This window comes from Ruditapes philippinarum, unplaced genomic scaffold, assembly GCF_026571515.1.
Source record: "Ruditapes philippinarum isolate M1 unplaced genomic scaffold, ASM2657151v2 ctg2159_1_1_1_1, whole genome shotgun sequence".
Taxonomy (NCBI): Eukaryota; Metazoa; Mollusca; class Bivalvia; order Venerida; family Veneridae; genus Ruditapes; species Ruditapes philippinarum.
Window position 1 is genome coordinate 39244 of NW_026858069.1, and position 20736 is coordinate 59979.

A 20736-nucleotide genomic window follows, 5' to 3' on the forward strand; every position below is an offset into this window, starting at 1 on the left:
TACTAAATTAAAGCAAGATAGAATCACGGATCTTTAACACTGCAGTTCCTGTCACTGGTATTTATAATTGTGTAAAGTTTTAATAAAATTCCTCCAATACTTTTCAAGTCTTTTCTCTTCAGAAAAATACTAAAAGTACTTCCTCTTTTAGTCCCTACAACTGTGTGAAGTTTCCGTTAGATATCATTGATGGAATTAAAATAATGATAATTCGGACAAGCATTTTTTTCTTAAGGTAGATAATTATGGTTCTTGGATACTGCACATCCCCTTAAAAGTCTCTATCACTGTGTAAAGTTAAAATAAAACTCCATCATTACTACAGTTTCAGGTTTTTCTACGGAAAAAAGTTCAACGGACAGACGGAAGGTCGGACAAGTGGCAATTATATGCCCACCCTTTGGAGCCAATAAAAATGGGCACAGGAAGTGTGCTGTGAATTTGTTTGAATTAAACTATATTTAGATTAACATTATTTGATTGGTATACACGTGTACTCGTACGGCTTAAATTCAATCAAAGCCGATGTTACTTTTCTGTCATGTTTGTATTAAATAAAATAGCTTTAATAGTTCATTTAATATATATAGAATGAAGTTGAACGATTACGTTATATATGTCTGAATGGTTAATGAATAAGCTTGAGTATATTTTTTTTTCTTTATAGTAATTTTAAGTGTATATATGTTTATAAAGCCTGTAACAAGCAATAAATCATGTTAAGTTGAGTCTTCAGTCGTGTAGCTATATGTGTATTAGGCAAATAAGCAATAAATTGAAACTATATTGCCATGCATTAGTTTCTTGTGTTTTTTTATTGCTGGCCATCACTGTCTTGGGTGGTAACCGGTTATACAATATATGTATATAGTATATTCTGAAAATCTTTTTATAATTAAGAAAGAAAGAAAAATATTAGATTCTACAGCCTGATCTCTTTTGGTCGAATTAACTTGGCATGTCTTGAACCGGTTTGAAATATTCTATTATTTTACATACAACCTATTGAACATCACATTTAAAAAAATATGTTATTTTTTCATCCCAGTTTCTATATTTTTCGGAATTAAGCGTCCTTTTGCCCAATCCGCGTTTTACTTTCTCCTTTCAGGCCACGTATAACGACCAAATACACGGAGTAAAAATTGTAGTGACACCGTTTGCCACGCTGGAGGCCGCCATCTTGGAATAACAAACCGGCAATATTGGTTTCTAACAAAAACAAACCGTATTTTTTAGTTTTATAGACAAATTATCCATCTATTTCAAGTATGGAGCATATATTTTACATATTGCCATTGATCGCTGTGTGTATATGTGTCTCATATGCAGGAGAAATGACATTTGAGCTCCCAGATAATGAAAAACAATGTTTTTATGAGATGATCGACAAGGATGTAGAATGCACACTTGAATTTCAGGTATATACATGACCTCGCAACCTTAAGTTATTTCTAAAAGATATATATATTTCTTTTTCAGCTTATCAAAACTAAAAACACAACACAGATATGCTAGTTTAGGTGACCTAAACTTCCTAAAAAGTGTTGGATCAGCAAATAAATACCATAATTTTGTGATTGACATATTTGCATAAATTATACGAATAAGGCAATGCCTCAAAGCAAGCTCTTTGACAGAAATTAATATGAAAAAAGGCAAAGGAAATGAACGGGGAAGTCGGTCAAAAAATCCTTTTGTGACATTTGTCATACTTTTGGTCGCACTATTCACTTAACACCATATTTTACATTTGTTTTAAAACTGCCATTCTGTATTTTATGCACTGCTTTTGTTTATACTGGTTCCCTGTCCAATTATGGTTTCTGTAAATGTGCACAGGAGACCAGTCTACGCATCCTGATTAAAATAAAAAATGAAAGAAATTTTCTTATCTGACTTTCCTGTTCAAAGGCTTTGCCTGCTTTCATAATATGAAATTAGGCAAAGCCTATGAACAGGGAAGTAAAAAATCCTTTCATTTTTCTGTTTTGAGGTGTGATTCGGTATTATATGTACACACTTCCGTTTTCACTCGGAACACTCGACGATTATTATTAATCCAAAAAGTTGAGATTTGTTATGTTATCGGAATGCACCACCTTTTATCCTTGAGTTACATTGTAAATGGCGGCGCCTATCTAGAACTGACACTGAAAATTTCATTGATGGGTATAGAATTCTATATATATTTTTTCAATTGTTTTTTATTTGAATTTTCTTTTAAATATACATTTGTAGTCTATAGCCGGGCAAGCCAAAGCCCGGGCCCGCAAAGCGACTTTGTCTTCCCCGTAATATTAAATTAGGCAAGGCCTATGAACGGGGAAGTCGTTAAAAATTCCTTTTATTCTTTCTGTTTTAAAGGTGTCATTCGGTATTACATGCACCGCTTCCGTTTTCACTCGGAACACTCGACGATTATCATTTATCCGAAAAGTTGAGATTTGTTCCGTTATCAGAATACCCCGCCTATTATCCTTGAGTTACATTGTAAATGGCAAGACAAGAACTGACACTGAAAATTTCATTAATGGGTATAGAATTCTATATATTTTTTAATTGTTTTTTATTTGATTTTCTTTTAAATATACATGTGTAGTCTATAGCCGGGCAAGCCAAAGCCCGGACCCGCTTCGCGGGCCCGTTCTTTGACTTCCCCGTATTAATGGTTGATAATATGAAAAAGGCAGAGCCTCAAAGCGAGCTCGATTTTCTTTTACCGTAAGATATATTAAAACAATCGTTCATTTTTATTTTACATTTTCCGTTTTAAAATTGTCATTCAGTATCTTATATACTGCTTCCGTTTATTCTGGTTCCTCCTTTCTATTATGGTTTCTATATAAGTGCGCGGGACACCAGCCACGCTTCCGTTTTCAATCAGAGTACATCAGCTTTTATCCTTATCTTGTAATTCGAAAAGTTGTGATGTGTCCCATTCGGTACTTCGGACGAACGTTTTCAAAACCATAACTTAGCAGGTACTAGCGTTACCGTAAAGCTCGCTTTGCGAGCAGGCCCTTCGGGCCAGCTCTTCGAGCTAGCTATTAAATTTAATTGTTGTACAATCAATTTTCTGAACTCACAGTATCAGTTTTGTAAGCAGATTCTAGTACATGTTGGCTTATCAGTTGGGTTTGATTTTCTCTTGTCATAGGTTATAACTGGAGGTCATTATGATGTAGACATGGAACTTACAGATCCCTATGGTAAATCTCTATACAAAGATGTGAAAAAACAATATGACAGTTACACATGGACAACAGATTCAAAGGGGGTCTACAAGTTCTGTTTTAGCAATGAGTTTTCGACGTTTACACACAAAGTTGTATACTTTGACCTGGAAGTGGGAGATGAAGACCCCCTCGCGAAGAAAGAGGGAGGTGACGCACACGCCACTGCTATGACAATGGTACAGAATTTTTATCATCTTTTCTCTTCTTTCTGCCCCACCCCCCATACTGTCCCGCCTAAAATCATACAAAACTCAACTTTGAAGATGAATTCTTCTATTTCATAGGTAAAGATGACCAAATTTGCTTTTTTAGAAATAACTTAGTAAATAAGTACTTCCATTTAAATCTATCCATGTAGTCAGTAGCATACTGTAAACATGCCTTTTCTCAGTGTCACTACAGGTGAGATTACCAGACCCATCTCCAATGGCAAATATGCTTATTTTGTTCCCAATTTTCAAATAAAAACGGGTTAGGTACATGTAATGGCCTGATAAAAATAGCCATTTTCTTGATTTTGATTGTTTTCTAAACATACATTTGCTTAGCTATTAAATGTTGTTTGGTATAGATATGTAATGCATGCATGCCTTTACTGTGGTGGTATTGTTTTATTTTATAAAATCTGGTGATGGCAGTTGATAGAGTACAACAGAAAAAAATCTCTGTTACAGGGTCGAGAAAGGTCGAAAAGACGGTTATTCCGTACACTGTGCCAATAGTTTTCATTTATTTATAGAACAGATTTCTTAAAAAATTGTTCATGAATCATGTTGCTATGGAAAATCAGCATTTCTAACAGTCACAAATATGATCCATAAATTGAGATATTCAATTATAACCTGCTGAATCGTAATGGAATTGCCCTGCTTTGAATTTGGATCAGTCAATGCAAAATTCCAGGGATTTCAAATTTTACAAAAATTGAACTATAATTATGTACCAGTAGAATACTAAAGAGCCTAAAAAGACTGCACAGAAATTCTGTAGGCTGGCCTGACTCAATACTGATGACAAAGGCCATTAACTTACTGTTCCAGCAAGTAAATTTAAAGGCACATTAAGCCTTAGAATCAAATAAATTTCTACTTCTTAGGTAAGGGCATACATGAATATTATAATGTTAAAAAAAATGGTTTTAGAGAATGTAGGCTGCTTGTTACCTGAAGAAAGTAGTGCTTAACGTGAAATAATTTGTCATAAAAGTAGCAAAATGTAAAGTTGTATTTTTGACTTCCATACAAAATACTTAATCACTTTAACTATACAAAGTTCCAAAAGGCAACACAAAGAAAAATTGGTTCAGGTAATTGGCCAATGTGCAACTTTTTGTTAAGTATAAAAGTACACAAAATTAAAAAGCTTTTGAAAAATAAGAGTAAGAGCATTTTGGGGGCTTTAAAGTAAATGTGATGCAGTACAATACAATAGAAATAATTCAGTACAATACAGTCAATACAATACAATTATGAATAAATGCAGTACAATACAATAAATGCAGTACAGTACAATAGAATAAATGCTGTACAATAAATGCAGTACAATACAATAAGTGCAGTACATTGAATACAATAAATTCAATAGAATACAATAGAATAAATGCAATACAATTAATGTAGTACAATACAATAAACAATAAATGCAATACATTGAATACAATAAATGTAGTACAGTGCAATAGAATACAATAAAATTAATACAGTACAATACAATAAATGCAATACAATACACCACACAGTATTAATTCATGGAGTTTATTATATATTTAAGTAAGATGACAAAGAATCCTATCATTTAAGTGTTTAAATTGACATCATCAATAAAAAAATTGTTGATATCAATGTAGTAAATGTTTTAACTGTCACAGTCTGTCTTATGCTGTCAATAAAGAGCCAAGGGGTCCATTACATGTGTAGTAATGGTATAAAACATGAATTAAGACAATGTCAGTATATTTAAATTTATCATTATTAACTGACTTAATTCTAAATGAAGAATCTAAACACAATTTGACGTGTTTAGAAATTTGAATGTTAAGTCTTTTAAAGGGATCTTAGTCCTGTTACATGTACTTTACAGAAAGGTCTTTGTGTTATTGTTCTACTCAGACACCTGTTTGTGACCAAAAAAAAAAACATGCACAGAAGAGCCTGAAGTCTTCTTCCATTGTGAAAGCCTAACAAAAAATCATTAAGCAAGTCCTTTAAATTCTGGTATGTTAAGAATAAATTATACCACCACAGCAAAGGCATACATGTAGTTATATAGTTTAATATCGGATAGTGAAATATTACATTATCATTTAAAATAGATCTTCAAAAACCAAAATTAGAATTTCAACTACCTTTTCCCTCTGATTGGGGTACAATCATGTAAATGTTTATTTATAGTTTGTTTTCCTTTTTCTTTAGATAGATGTGTTGGGAATTTTTCGTAAATTGTTTCTTGGTTTTGAAGCATTTCAATTTAGGACCCACTCCTTCCTCTTCCTTGATTAGATGTAGATTTTGGTACATGTTCTCTTCCAATCAATTATACCTATCCTTTCTTTAGTATAAGTAGCATTGTGTTTGAATTGTTTTTTTATGTGCCAAATTAAATTGGACCAAAATTTGGTCACATTCCCCTTTCCAAAAAATATATTTGTTTTCTCCAACTGCTGACAAAAATTATCCTCCATGGTTTTTTATAAGCTCACCAGAGCCCAAAGAGTTCAAGGTGAGCTAACTTGGACCTGTGTCTGTTTTCCGCCATTAACATTTTTACTACTTTATGTAGAGCATAATTATCTTCTGGTGAGCAATTATTAAGAGTCATCATGGTCGTCTATGCTTGAGATCCTTTTGTTTATTGATGGGCATTTCTTTGAAAAAGTAATAATGTTGTATACATGTAGTTAAATTTAGGCTTTTTGTAATTTTTCCCAGATTTCCCCTTCCATAACTCAACTTGATTTTCCCCTATCCATGAGCCTTGCAATTTTTCCCCTATCTATGAGCCTTGCAAATTTTCCTGTGTGAGTGATTACTGCAGTCAGGGTCTATGACACTGCTTTGTTCAGGATTTTAAAATTAGCAGAATTTAAAGCTCTAGGTCCCCACCTACATGTCTATGGATTGGAATATGGCTAGTTACAATTTCTTTTAAGATGACAAGGTTTGTTCAATGATGGTACTACACTGAAATTATATACCTGTTTGAATTTTTATGCCACCGCAGCATCTGCGATGCGGTGGCATATAGCGATTCACCTGTGTGTGTGTGTGTGTGTGTGTGTGTGTTTGTTCGTTTGTTTGTTTGTGTGTGTGTGTGTTATATAGATTATATAGTGAACTTAAAAAATCTTCTTGTGAAAAACCACTAGTCCAATTTCAACCAAACTTGGCAGGATTGATCCTTGGGTGAAGGGCTTCCAAAGTTGTTCAAAGAATTTAATTCCATGCAGAAATCTGTTTGCCATGGCAACCAAAAGGAATTATAAGAATAAATTTAAAAAATCTTCTTGTAAAGACCCAAAAGGCCTAGAGCTTAGATATTTTGCATAAGGCATTGTCTGGTAGACCTCTACCAAGATTGTTCAAATTATAGCCCTGGGGTCAAAATCGGCCCCACCCGGGGTCATTGATTTTCACTATATGTACATATAGTAAAAACTTAAAATACCTTTTTGTTAAAGACCCATAGGCCTAGAGCTTAGATATTTTGCATAAGGCATTGTCTGGTAGAACCTCTACCAATATTGTTCAAATTATAGCCCTGGGGTCAAAATCAGCCCTGCCCCGGGGGTCATGGATTTTCACTATATGTACATATAGTAAAAATTTAAAATACCTTCTTGTAAAGACCCAAATGGCCTAGAGCTTAGATATTTTGCATAAGGCATTGTCTGATAGACCTCTACCCAGATTGTTCAAATTATAGCCCTGGGGTCAAAATTGCCCCCGCCTCGGGGTCATTGATTTTCAATATATACATAATATACATATAGTAAAAAATCAAAAAAATCTTATTGTCTGAAGGTACAAGGCTTAGAGCTTTAATATTTGTTAAATGATATCATATATAGGTACTCTACCAAAGTTGTTCAAATTTTGCCTCTAGTGTCAAAATTAAAAGTGAACTTTGATATCAGCTGACCTAGATTTTGACAAAGTGTATTACATGTTGTCCTTTGATGCAGTCATGAAATTTTAGGCTGTGTGAAATATGACCTTCATCACCAAATTCACTAGACTCAAGTGCATTGATATATTCCTACTCTGATCTTTTATAGAGTTAACAATAGATTTAACCACTAATCTGATAATAAGAATTAGATATGCATTATGACAATTTTCAATTGTATAGAAACAAAAAAATCTGTTCCTACACTACTATTTAGTGTTGTTTTATTGCGGTGGCATAGCATTTTTCTCAAATGCAATCTTGTTTGTTTTTAAAGCAAACCTGAGGTCATTCCAATATCGCGCCTAGAAATAAACCATATGTCCTATCATAAAAATTTACCATATGAGTATGACTCATCTTATGACCATATCATAGACATTCACCTTTGACCTTATCATAGAAATTCACCTTTGACCTTATCATAGAAATTTACCTTTGACCTTATCATAGACATTCATCTTATGCCCTTATCATAGACATTCGCCTTATGACCGAATCATAGACATTCACCTTATGACCTTATCATAGACATTCACCTTATGACCTTATTATAGACATTCACCTTATGACCTTATAGAAATTCACCTATGACCTTATCAAAATATTCATAGAAATTCACCTTATGACCTTACCTTAGACATTCATCTTATGACCTTATCATAGACATTCACCTTATGTCCGTATCATTCACCTTATGGCCTTATCATAGACATTTACCTTATAACCTTATCATAGACATTTACCTTATGACCTTATCATAGACATTCACCTTATGACCTTATAGAAATTCACCTATGACCTTATCATAGAAATTCACCTTATGACCTTACCTTAGACATTCATCTTATGACCTTATCATAGACATTCACCTTATGTCTGTATCATTCACCTTATGACCTTATCATAGACATTTACCTTATGACCTTATCATAGACAATTACCTTATGACCTTATCAAAGACATTCACCTTATGACCTTATTACAGACATTTACCTTATGACCTTATCACAGACATTTACCTTATGATCTTATCACAGACATTTACCTTATGACCTTATCATAGACATTTACCTTATGACCTTATCATAGACAATTACCTTATGACCTTATCATAGACATTCACCTTATGACCTTATTACAGACATTTACCTTACAACCTTATCACAGACATTTACCTTATGATCTTATTACAGACATTCACCTTATGACCTTATCATAGACATTTACCTTATGACCTTATCATAGACATTTACCTTATGACCTTATCATAGACATTCACCTTATGACCTTATTACAGACATTTACCTTATGACCTTATCACAGACATTTACCTTATGATCTTATCACAGACATTTACCTTATGACCTTATCATAGACACTCACCCTATGACCGAATCATAGACATTCACCTTATCACCGTATCATAGACATTCACATATCAGCTTATCAGTAGACATTCACCTTATGACCGTATCATGGACATTCATCTTATCACCGTATCATAGACATTCACCATATGACCTTATCATAGACATTCACCTTATGATCTTATTACAGACATTTACCTTATGACCTTATCACAGACATTTACCTTATGACCTTATCATAGACATTCACCTTATGACCTTATTACAGACATTTACCTTATGACCTTATCACAGACATTTACCTTATGATCTTATCACAGACATTTACCTTATGACCTTATCATAGACATTCACCCTATGACCGAATCATAGACACTCACCTTATCACCGTATCAAAGACATTCACCTATGACCTTATCAGTAGACATTCACCTTATGAGGTATCATGGACATTCATCTTATCACCGTATCATAGACATTCACCATATGACCTTATCATAGACATTCACCTTATGACCTCATTATAGACATTCACCTACATGTATGACCTTATCATTAGACATTCACCTTATGACCTTATCATAGACATTTATCTTATGACCTTATCACAGACATTCACCTTATGACCTTATCATAGTCATTCACCTTATGACCTTATCATAGTCATTCACCTTATGACCTTATCATTAGACATTCACCTTATGACTTATCATAGACGTTCGCCCTTTGACCTTATCACAGACATTCACCATATGACCTTATCACAGACATCACCTTATGACCTTATCATTAGACATTCACCTTATGACTTATCATAGACATTCACCTTATGACCTTATCATAGATATTTATCTTATGACTTTATTATAGACATTCACCTTATGACTTTATCATAGACATTCACCCTATGACCGTATCATAGACATTCACCCTATGACCTTATCATAGAAATTCACTATATGGCCTGATCATAGACATTCATCTTATAACTTTACCATAGAAATTTACCTTATGAGTATGACCTTATAATACAATTTCACCATATGACCTTTGACCTTAATGGCTTATTTATTTCCATATGAACAGGGACTTCATCTTTAATAATTCCAGAGACCTTTAAATAGATACTTTGGGGCAGTATATATAATCAACAAGTCCATTATATGAAATATGGTGATGATTTAACTTAAAATGCAAAATTAATTCAAGGTAAAGAAAAAATCACATCATAACTTGTACCAAAAAATGATTTATTTTTTTTATTTATTTATTTTTCTTTCATTATATAAACAGGGTTGTATAAATAACAATAAAAATTATTGATACTGACATTGTTCTTAACTCATGTTATCTATTTATAGCTTGAATCAAGCGCTGTAAATACACACGACCAGCTAGAGACAATTCTAGATCTACAAACACATCATAAGTTAAGAGAGTCACAGGGGCGGGCACACGCCGAGAATCTTAACGAGCGTGTTTTATTGTGGTCTATCGGACAGACAGCAGTTATTCTCATTATAGGAATCGGACAAGTTTTAGTGTTACGAAGCTTTTTTACAGATAAAAGAAGAGGACCTTGAACTTAATTTAGGAATAATTTTTTAGCTAGTTAACAAACATTTATTAAAATTGATAAAAGAGATTCTTTTTAAAATGGAAGTTAAATGAAGTTTGAATTTTAACTGTAAGGTTTATTACTTAAAGAAAATAAAATGGATACATCTCAAATAACGATCACGAGGGAATCATTGAGGTGCTTATATAAATATTATAGCACTGTAAATTTCTTTACATGCCCGTTGTTTAAATTTTTGTTAAATTGTCAGGCAAGAGTGACGGTGTGGGTGGGGGGAAAGTTGAAGCTGATTGAAACAATTGTTAAAGTTTAAGCGGTTAAATACCAGAAGGAAAATTTCAGTTCAGAGAACTTTTGTTGATAAAAATTCAGCAACAAGCCGAAATAGCCAGAAAAAAATAAGTTCTACGTCTGTAGGATTTAAGTGCTCATTATGCAGGGAAAACGTTAACTATGATGTAATGTTCATACATATAATTTATACGTGTGACAATGTGTGAAATTTTGTGTGTAATACTTTGGGAAAAAGTGCATTTTGCAGGAATGATGACTTAAATAGTAAGAATTTGGTGTTATGCAAGCCAACTAGGAATAGATTAGCTATGAAGTTGTCAGTATTGTTTTCATACATGTAGAAACAAGGAGGAGAAACTGACAGCTTGGTGTGAAAGGGTTGTAACTCCTTCTTTATTTAATATGAGTTACAACCCTTTTGCACCAAGCCCTCGAAATGTAGTGCTCAAAGATAGTTAATTTTTTGTTCATTCGAAAAGTTTTCATTCCATGCTGGGATTTTTTTTTTTGATTTTTTTTAGAGAGAAAGATTTTTTACTGGTAACTTGTTTTTAAATGTTAACTTTATGAATGGTATTTATAAAATAACATTTTGTCTCATTAGTGTTATTCTAGGATTATACTCATCAAGTAATTCATACACAAGTGATTGATTTTTAGGAAACTAAATATGTATGCTTTTACATTTTGTTGTACATATTCATGAATTAAAATAATGTTATCTTATTTGATAAATAAACAATTTAACATTTACACCTAGTACTACATTTGTACCCGAGAATGTAGCCCTATTTTGACCCCAAAAGAAACGAAGCAAAAATTTAAATTATGCCTTTTAATATATGCCTGTACATACATGTATGTTACTATGTTACATTCATAAGTATCATATGGTACAAGAAAAATCCATATTGTATGGTGCAAGGAAAATCCATATTGTATTGTATAAAGAAAATTTCATTTTGTATGGTACAAGGACATTCATATTGTATGGTATAAGAAAAATCCATATTGTATAGTATAAGGAAAATCCATATTGTATGGTACAAGGAAAATCAATATTGTATGGTACAAGGACAGGGCTTGACAAAGGAGTTAATGCGTATGTGCCATGGCAACTTGTTGGCTTACTAACTTCAGGTCTTCACCTTGATTTCCTCCAAATTGTTATTTGGAGTGGGGCAAGTCTATGAAGAAAAGGAGCTTAACCCATTACCAGATATATACGCCTTTTCACCCCCCCCCCCTTTTGCTTTCTCAAATGGTGAAAAAATGCCTTATTTAGGCCCCCAGACACTTGTTTTTGTTTAAGAAATGTTGTTTAAAAAATTGACCACTTTTTCGGCGCGGCCCCCCATCCAAAAGATACATCAGGGGGTTGCCAGAAGGGGGATGTGCCCCCTTCTGTTTGGGGGGTTTGAAGGGGGGCGGAGTCCCCCTGATCGCCAAGAACATTTTGGACTTGTGGGAGGCTAAAAATGGCCCCAGGTCGATCATAAGGTACCGTGTAAGTAGCAGCACTTTGAAATCAATTTAGATGGAAAAAATCAACGCAAAATAGTGATTTTTGGCAATTTTTGAGATGTCCCCTCGTTGCCATGGTAACAGGAAATTTCAGACTGAGCATGTTGTTACAAAGGCAATGGTCCAGTCAACATTTGTGCCAAGTTTGATTAGTATTGAAGCAGTTTTTATAGTTTTATAGCAACTTGAACTTGTAACGGGAGACTTTTCAATGAAAACAGCCATTTTTCACAAAATGCTCATGGGGTAATGGGTTAAGAGTTAAGGCAGCAAATCTTCAGACAAGTTTTATGAAAAGTTGAATTTTCTTTAATGAGTAAAAATTTTAATAATAAAGTACTATGAATTGTAAGACTTTTAATAATGCTTAATTGCTTAATTTTCTTCATTGTAAACAGAGAAAATCATCTAACACTTCTTAATGGGTATTATTAGATATAGTTCACTCCAATCAATCCAGACTTTACAGGGCATAACCATTTAGCCCACTAACATGTGATTGATTGAGACTGAAGAATAAGGTCAATTTATTGATTTTGGAAACTTTAGTATTTCAAATAGTTCTAATTAATGTATAATTGATTGGTCAGCATTTTTTTTTCAGCAAATAATTTGATATTCCAGTATTTATGGATTTATCATTCCATACAAATAGTGTATGTTTGTTCTTTATATATCATAATACCATATTTATATATTTGATAAAGGGATACAATGTATATTTGAAAGACTAATATCAATATGTAAACTTACACCAGACATTATTTTGGACTTTCATTGATGATTTTCACACAGCAATTATAATACCTCCCCCGACCACCATTGTGAGGGTTATTCCCAATATTATATCATTTGCTTTTAAGATATGATAAATATCTGCCATAATTCTATCATTTTCATGAAAACTGATAAAAATATTTTATGTATTGGCGCTTTAACAATATTTTGCTTCATATGTACAAAAATGTATTAAATAATTTGACAATTCACAAAAATCAGCTGTTTATATTGTTTTCTTTTCATACTACATATACTTCATTTAAATTATACTGAATATTGACCCACAAAATCTCTGCCACAAAGTTGTGTTTAGGATGGGGTCCTCTTAATTTGTTACAGAGGTACCGTATACATTGCTGTAACGTAGCTGAATTAAATTTTGCTTGCATTTTGTAATTAGGCTAATACAGTGAAGTATGGATTAGTCAAAATACTATTCACATTTTTGCTACAATTGTCACAAATATTATAGTTTTCATATCCAGCGCTATTTCCTTCAGGAGAAAATTATCAAAAATTCATTATTATAACATGTTTGCCCTATCCAGGGTGTGACAGAAAGAAAATGAGCCGCGCCATGACAAAACCAACGTAATGTGTTTGCGGCCAGCATGGATCCAAACCAGCCTGCGCATCCGCACAGCCTGATCAGGATCCATGCTGTTCGCTTACAAACCCTATAACAAATAGAGAAAATGATAGTGAACAGTTTGGATCCTGATCAGACTGCGCGGATGCGCAGGCTGGTCTGGATCCATGCTCATCTCAAACCCATTATGTTGGTTTTGTCATGATGCAGCTTAAATGATTTTAATGTGGAACATTGAAGCTGATTTCTATAATATGTTCAAAATAATTAAATTAATGTTTGAATGTGCTAAATTAAGTATTGTACACTTGTATGACACTGTAAATATATTTAACTAATTTTATGTTTTGTGTTTTGAATGTGTGAAGTTTGAATCCATTTCATTATAATTATATGTGATGTGTTTTTTGTTTATATACATATATGTACATTTTGGACATAGTGTGTATTGTGTAATAGATGATGCAAAACTATCACTTTGTTTGAACTTAATTCAGAATATTATCCCTCCTTATTTTTGTCATGTTAATTTCCCATAGGCCAATGGGATTTATTCTTAATGTTAATTCAAGTGTAGCATGTGACTAAAAATAGGTAACAGTGCTTTTTTACAGTAAAAATCTGAAAAAATAAAAACAATTGAAAATCTGAAAAATAGAAACAATAGAAAATCTGAAAAATAAAAACAATAGAAAATCTGAAAAGTAAAAACCTTTAGAAACAGTGTCACAATGAAGTGTTTGTCCAGGGCAGGGTTTTTCATATAGAATCTTTCTATTTGAAAGACCCTGTTCAGGGTAATAAAATAAGTAACAGCAAATATTATCCGCCGGATGATATCCTAGCCAATGTGTTATCTATATAATATTTATACGTCCTGTGTAGTGCAAGAGATTTTTTTTATCAGTTTTGATATTAAGCAGTATTCTTAAGAGTAAGCCAGTTTTGACCACGTCGACTATAACCTTACATTTTCTATTAAGAAGTGGTTTGTCCGTCATTAGCAAATTGTTTATCATACTGAAAGCATTGTGATAGTTTGAAATCATCTACTAAAAACAAAAACATGTATGTTATTGTATTAATAACTAAAAAAACACATTATATACGTCTCAGATATTGTCTAATTATTTCTATTGCTTAATTTAATTCAGAAAACATATCTGATATCAGAGTAAAGTAAAAAAAAAATCAGCAAAGACTACTTATTTTTCTTTAGTCATATACCCAACAAATGGCTTGAACCATTTGCTCCTTACAGCTGTGCAGGTCCGCTGCAGAAACCAGCCAGTGACTATTTATTCTTCCATGTGAAGAGACTTAAAGCTAACTTACGGAACGTCGGTGGTTCTACTCAGATTGATGGCTTGTGGTTAATGTATTGCTTCTAAACTGCATATGTGACCAACACATAAGTGGTTTCTTGCATGTCTTTGGGACAATGACCAAGAGTCGTATATACAAGATACTCAAAAATACTCGTCTTAGTTAAGTTCTACATTACAAAGGTTTTTGTTTGCTACTAAGCAAAGAACTGGGAATAGTTTGTCCTATTGCCAGGATAGTGTTGTTTCGAAGTGTTCTCCATGGCATTCTTTGCAGCATTGGTGTCTACCCTATAAAACCAATTTTTAATCGAGTACATGTTATTGTTTAGCTTTAGTTTTATATAAAATGCAAAACTGAACGGGTCTAACTTACACTTATTCTGCAGGATTACTGCATTATCACCGAGTTATGAGGCTTTGATGACTGCAAAATCTATAAATTTCGCTAAAAAAAGACACATATTAAAGACCAATTCAAATGTATTATAAATCTGGTCTGCAAAACCGGGATTTAACCTTAGCTCAGCTTAAAATTTAAACATGTCATTACAATTTGTAGGGTTTTTAAAAAATTGTGACGAAATACTGGATTTTATGCATCTTTAAGCTACAATGGTTGAGGTGGTTTTGACCCCTGGTGTTGCTTTAAGTTTGTAACACCGAGGTTAGCCCTGTTTCGGCGCCATATGACCTAAATTGTCTTGGTGTGCCGGAAAAGCAAACGAATGAAACAAAATTTAAACAATATACATTGAGGGTCCGCCAATAGCATGGTCAGCCAGCCTGTACAGATGATTGTCTTCATGTTACAGAGCCTAATAACTTTCAGTTTCAGGTTGTTGAGGGTTATAAATATGTCTGAAGAAACAAAGCTATACTTACGGTGTTCTCGCACAAACAAAACTGACACATCTGTGCTACTTTTTGTGTATTGTTTCAGACGCCTACTTTGGCACAACCACTGACCTTCCTAAAAATCATTCTTGGAATCTGAGACAACATCCTCGGAATTTCATTAGGAGGAGGATTGCAAATGGACTATGTTTATATAAAAAATCTTAGAATTAAGTCTTTCCAGATTTATTCTCAAAATAAATCATCAGAGTCTTTGTTTATTATTCTTGCTGCATGTTTTCAATTAACACAATTTAGGCCTAGTATATTTATAAGGTTAAATTATATATATTTCAAGTCTGCGAAGAGAAGCCTTTATTTAAGAGCATAATGTTAATAAATTTAGTATGATGTCAATAATTTTTAATGAACTTTTCATAAGTTTATTGAATAAACAGGGAACTTGGTATCTTACAAATGTTAGTGTTGTTTTTTGTTGTTGTTTTTTTATAAATAAGACTGGCACAGGGCAAATATGATTTATTACATAGCGGGCCTGGTAACAATGTAAGTATTTTAGAAGGTATACTGTGTAGTTGGTGGATGAATATGTGCAAGTTTATTTTAAAAAATACATGAACTGAACAAAAAGAATATTTGGAACTTTTTACAAACAGTTTCTTGTTACACTATACATATCAAAGACAATAAATAGCAAAGCACATGATATAATTCAAACATTTAAAGTATATTGAAGAATGAACATATATTGCTGCAGAAAAATAATTACACAGCATTTAAAAAAAATCTATATCAAAATAATATAATTTTATTATAAACATCACTAGCGTTAACTGAACGTTTACAATACTTATGAAAAACGTTTTAAACCAAGCTTATAAACATATCTTTTCTTTTACTATTTTTAAAATAAATACTAATACAGACTTTTCCAGTGACTGAAGTAATTCTATGAATTGATACACACTAGGTCTTGTATAATAATACATATTAATGAATTTTAATACGGATTTTCTGGTATAGACAACAATACAAATAAGTATAAAATGAAATTAATTGAACATTTATAATGATATAATTATTTCTCATATTTTGTACAGATGGAGACGGCGGGACACACAATGTACGAGAGCCTTAGTGACATTCTTGACGATCAAACACACTTCAAGTTACGTGAGGCACAGGGTCGCATATTTGCGGAGGAACTCAACAAGCGTGTGATGTACTGGTCAATCGGAGAGTCAATTGCGGTGCTTATAATTGGTATAGGACAGGTGCTCGTACTGAGAAGTTTTTTCACTGAAAAGAAAATGTCTGGCATGCCAAATGCTCATTAACAAACGAATGGTTTCCGGCTTGCCTGTTACTCATTAACGAACGAATTGTTTCCGGCTTGCCTTTTGCTCATTAATGAACAAATGGTTTCCGGCTTGCATTTTGCTCATTAATGAATAAATGGCTTCCGGCTTGCCTTTTGCTCATTAAGGGATGAATGATTTCCGGCTTGCCTTGTTCTCATTTATGAACGAATGGTTTCCGGCTTGCCTTTTGCTCATTAACGAATGGTTTCCGGCTTGCCTTTTGCTCATTAATGAACGAATGGTTTCTTGCTTGTCTATTGCTCATTAATGAACGAATGATTTCCGGCTTGCCTAATACTCATTGATTTGATTAAAAAATATTCGAACAAATTTGAGATGTACGAATGAATTAATTGGTTTACATTGGATAAATCTCTACAAACCTTTATTACAGCACTATTTTTATTGACAAGTAAAAATTATTGTTCACACCATTTAAGATTTTATTCACAAATCACTATTTTAACATTGTTATTGTAGCCTGAATAAAAGGTGACATCATTTGCTTGTTTGACAGATTTAAACAACAGTTGTTTCGAATTTTTGTTCACTTTGGAAAAAATATATATATCTATGTGTGTACACCATTGTAGATACGATGCCTTAATGACTTGTATATGTAAAAGATATTTCTATTATCTTTGTCTAGTGTACACCAGCATTTAATTTCGGTTATAAGGCAATGTAGATTTTTCTCTTAAAATTCTTAGAAGAAAAAAATGTTGTATATAAGTACGAATATGTACGAATTAAGAGCTTTATTTAGTTTAAATTTACATATATAGTGTTTTGCCTTGTTACAAAGGCCTGTTTTATCTAGTCAACTTTTGTTCATATGTCACGTTAGTATAGTAATATGATTAATGTGGTTTCTTATTCATTATGTACATGTATAGGTTAGTGTTTCTTTGTAAGCATTTTACAAAATCATATTGTACAAGATCGGCATATTTTGATAAATGCAAACTAACGAACATTATTCAAATTGAGTGACAATATACCCATTCTTGGTCAGTGAACAGATAACAAAAGTAACTTGACATTTTGCCATCATTGTGTTCAATTTAAATTTTTTCTATCAATAATCCGCTGGACAGATGGAAATTCCTATAAATAACACGCAGAATGTATTCTTTAAAAGAAAGGGGACAATCTTCTTATGATTTAGGTAGCTTTTATACTGCATTATAAATGTATTTTTTTCTTTTCTTAATTTCTTCTTCATTTATTGGCCAGTAACCATTACTAGTAATACTAGTAATAGCCAATCTTTTTAAATATATATTGCTAAATCAATTCAGCAACACATCTTGTCATTGACAGCGAAATGAGTATAATGTTCGTCAATTACAAGATCGATAAATGATCAGCCGATCTATCAAAGTAAATGTAAATACACATGTACTCCAATCTCACTGGGCTAAAAAAGTTTCAGTCACTAAATAATATAAATAAATGTTCTTTTTTATATTTTTATATATACGTTAGTACTCATAAGTAAGCAATATCAAATTATAATTCGGGCAATAACAGCGGAAATTTAGTGTTTGAAATTTTTTTTTACAAGCAGTCCATTTATTACTACACTTTTTAATATCCGATTTATTAAGTCAATGTGTTACGATTAATTTGAAATACTGCAATCCTATTGGACAAATATAATTTCAAACACTTATGGCTTTTATATCGTGTATTAATGTTTATTTTTAGATTTTAAATAAATTTTAGAATTGTAGAAAAAAATAGTTACAAAATAACTTACTTAGCAGAATTTTTATATAGATATATTGAAGTTGATACTTTTACTGTACAATTCTTCGATCTCTTCTACCAGGATAAACTTCACGTACTGGCATACCAGTTTATGTATGTACTTATGTTCAGAAAACAGTGTAATTGTCAGATCAAACAATGGGTATATTTCTTTTCTTTGTGTTTCAATACATACTTTCTGGGAATACGTAAAAGATACTTTATAATATACCATTGTCTTGAACATATTTATATCTGTAAATAAAGTAAATAATTGGTTTACAATTTGTTTTCTTTCTGTTATCACTTTCCAAACTTTTATTTTAGAACTGCCTCCAAATAGAAACAGCGCCACCGGACTGTTGATACCACGCCATCAATAAAACTTTTCAAATTTAGAACTTGTAATAAATGCCTTCTTATAGAAACAGCGCACCGGTCTTTGGATACCACGCCAAGAAATAAAATATATATGCTTTGTAACTATAGAGAAATAGGATGTGAGCAGCACTATTTTCTTTAATACCTACCCAGATAGCAGACAGTAGTTGGCCCAACGTTGGGCCAATTACATTTGCTTTGTTGGCCCAACACATAATGCCAACGTTGGCCCAATGTCAATTTGCTAATTGGGGCAACGGTGGGCCAACGGTTGGTATATGGTTGGCCCAACGACTGCTTTCCTACTCTTATCGTTGGCCCTCCATTGGCCCAATGACTGGTTTTCCTTCCTATCGTTGGCCCAACAGCAGATTTCCCTTCTTATTGTTGGCCCCCCGTTGGCCCACTGACTGGTTTCCTATAATAAACATTGGCCCTTCGTTGGCCCAATGCCTTATTTTCAACTATCTAAGTTGGCTCTCAGTTGGCCTATCACTTTGTTTCCTACTCTTATTGTTGGCCCTCCATTGGCCCAATTACTTGTTTCTTACTACTAACGCTGGCCCTCAGATGACAAGACCAAAAACAGCATGTCTCCTAGAATTCAGAGAGACCGTAAAATAAAAGAACATAAAATATTCTAATTACTACAATTTATTTCTAAATGTTGTTCACATATCATTTTCATTTTCTTCTCTTTGTTGTTGCAACTTTTTAGTCAGTCTCTTCCTCCGCCCGCCTCCCCTATCCTTGGCATATCTTAGCCACTCCTTCATTGTCTTCTCGATTTCATTATGAGTAGACCCCTGTCTACTTCCTCTTACAGCATCTGAAATTTATACAGTTTACTGATTTTATTTAAATATACACTACTAATTAGAATTTACTAGTTTAAAGGCAAATAAAACTGAAAAACTGCAAACAGAGCTAAGGGATAAGACTTTGATAGTAAAGAAATATTTTAAATTACAAGTCAATAGATTTAATAGTAACAGAGATATTTGACATAATTAAAAATTTTAACCTAAAATTTTCAAGTTAAAAAGAGGCATAATTCTGTCAAAATGCAAACAGAGTCATGATGATCATTTACAACACAAGAGTCATATCTTACACCCACGGTGTAAAATAAATTTTTAGCACCGGTGAAATCAACTTTGAAAAAGTAAAAATACAAACCTAATATGACTGTTTTAAGTCTAAGTTTTTCGAATGGTTTTTTCGAGCCTTTTCCAACCCAGTTGTATTCTAGGGCAACTTCCTGAGACAAAGTGTGAGACATAACACGGCGAACATTGCTCTCCACACTATCTCCTCCAATTAGACATAAATTTGCTGTCTGAAATGAAATAAAAACAATTTTGCAGTCGGGTAAAGTAATTTGTGTTTAATGCGAAGTTACACTTTAAATTAAATTTACACAAAGTTTCGTATACCACTACCAAACATATTAATATAAATTACCTATTTATTACTCAGAGCAGATTGTATGAGCTTAACAGTGCTTTGTCAGTTTGTAC

At 32.7% G+C, this 20736-nt stretch overlaps 1 protein-coding gene across 2 annotated transcripts; it reads left to right on the forward strand.

Moving 5' to 3' along the window:
- Positions 1 to 1143: 1143 nt before the first annotated feature.
- LOC132751992 (transmembrane emp24 domain-containing protein 7-like) lies at positions 1144 to 19116 on the forward strand. Of its 2 annotated transcripts, none has more exons than XM_060742221.1 (3): positions 1144 to 1421; positions 3161 to 3415; positions 16823 to 19116. In XM_060742221.1, exons 1-3 carry the CDS (start codon positions 1272 to 1274, stop codon positions 17057 to 17059), a joined length of 642 nt encoding a protein of 213 aa, XP_060598204.1. In that variant the 5' UTR covers positions 1144 to 1271; the 3' UTR covers positions 17060 to 19116. The 2 variants fall into 2 exon arrangements, with proteins under 2 accessions (XP_060598204.1, XP_060598205.1); XM_060742222.1 differs by lacking the exon at positions 16823 to 19116 and adding an exon at positions 10135 to 11399 and having other exon boundaries at positions 1145 to 1421.
- The last annotated feature ends 1620 nt before the right edge of the window (positions 19117 to 20736 follow it).

Coding starts and splice junctions, on each gene's coding strand:
- LOC132751992 (XM_060742221.1), top strand. CDS start 1,272: ATGGAGCATATATTTTACATATTGCCATTGATCGCTGTGTGTATATGT. Junction 1,422..3,160: donor AATGCACACTTGAATTTCAG/GTATATACATGA, acceptor CTCTTGTCATAG/GTTATAACTGGAGGTCATTA. Junction 3,416..16,822: donor ACGCCACTGCTATGACAATG/GTACAGAATTTT, acceptor TATTTTGTACAG/ATGGAGACGGCGGGACACAC.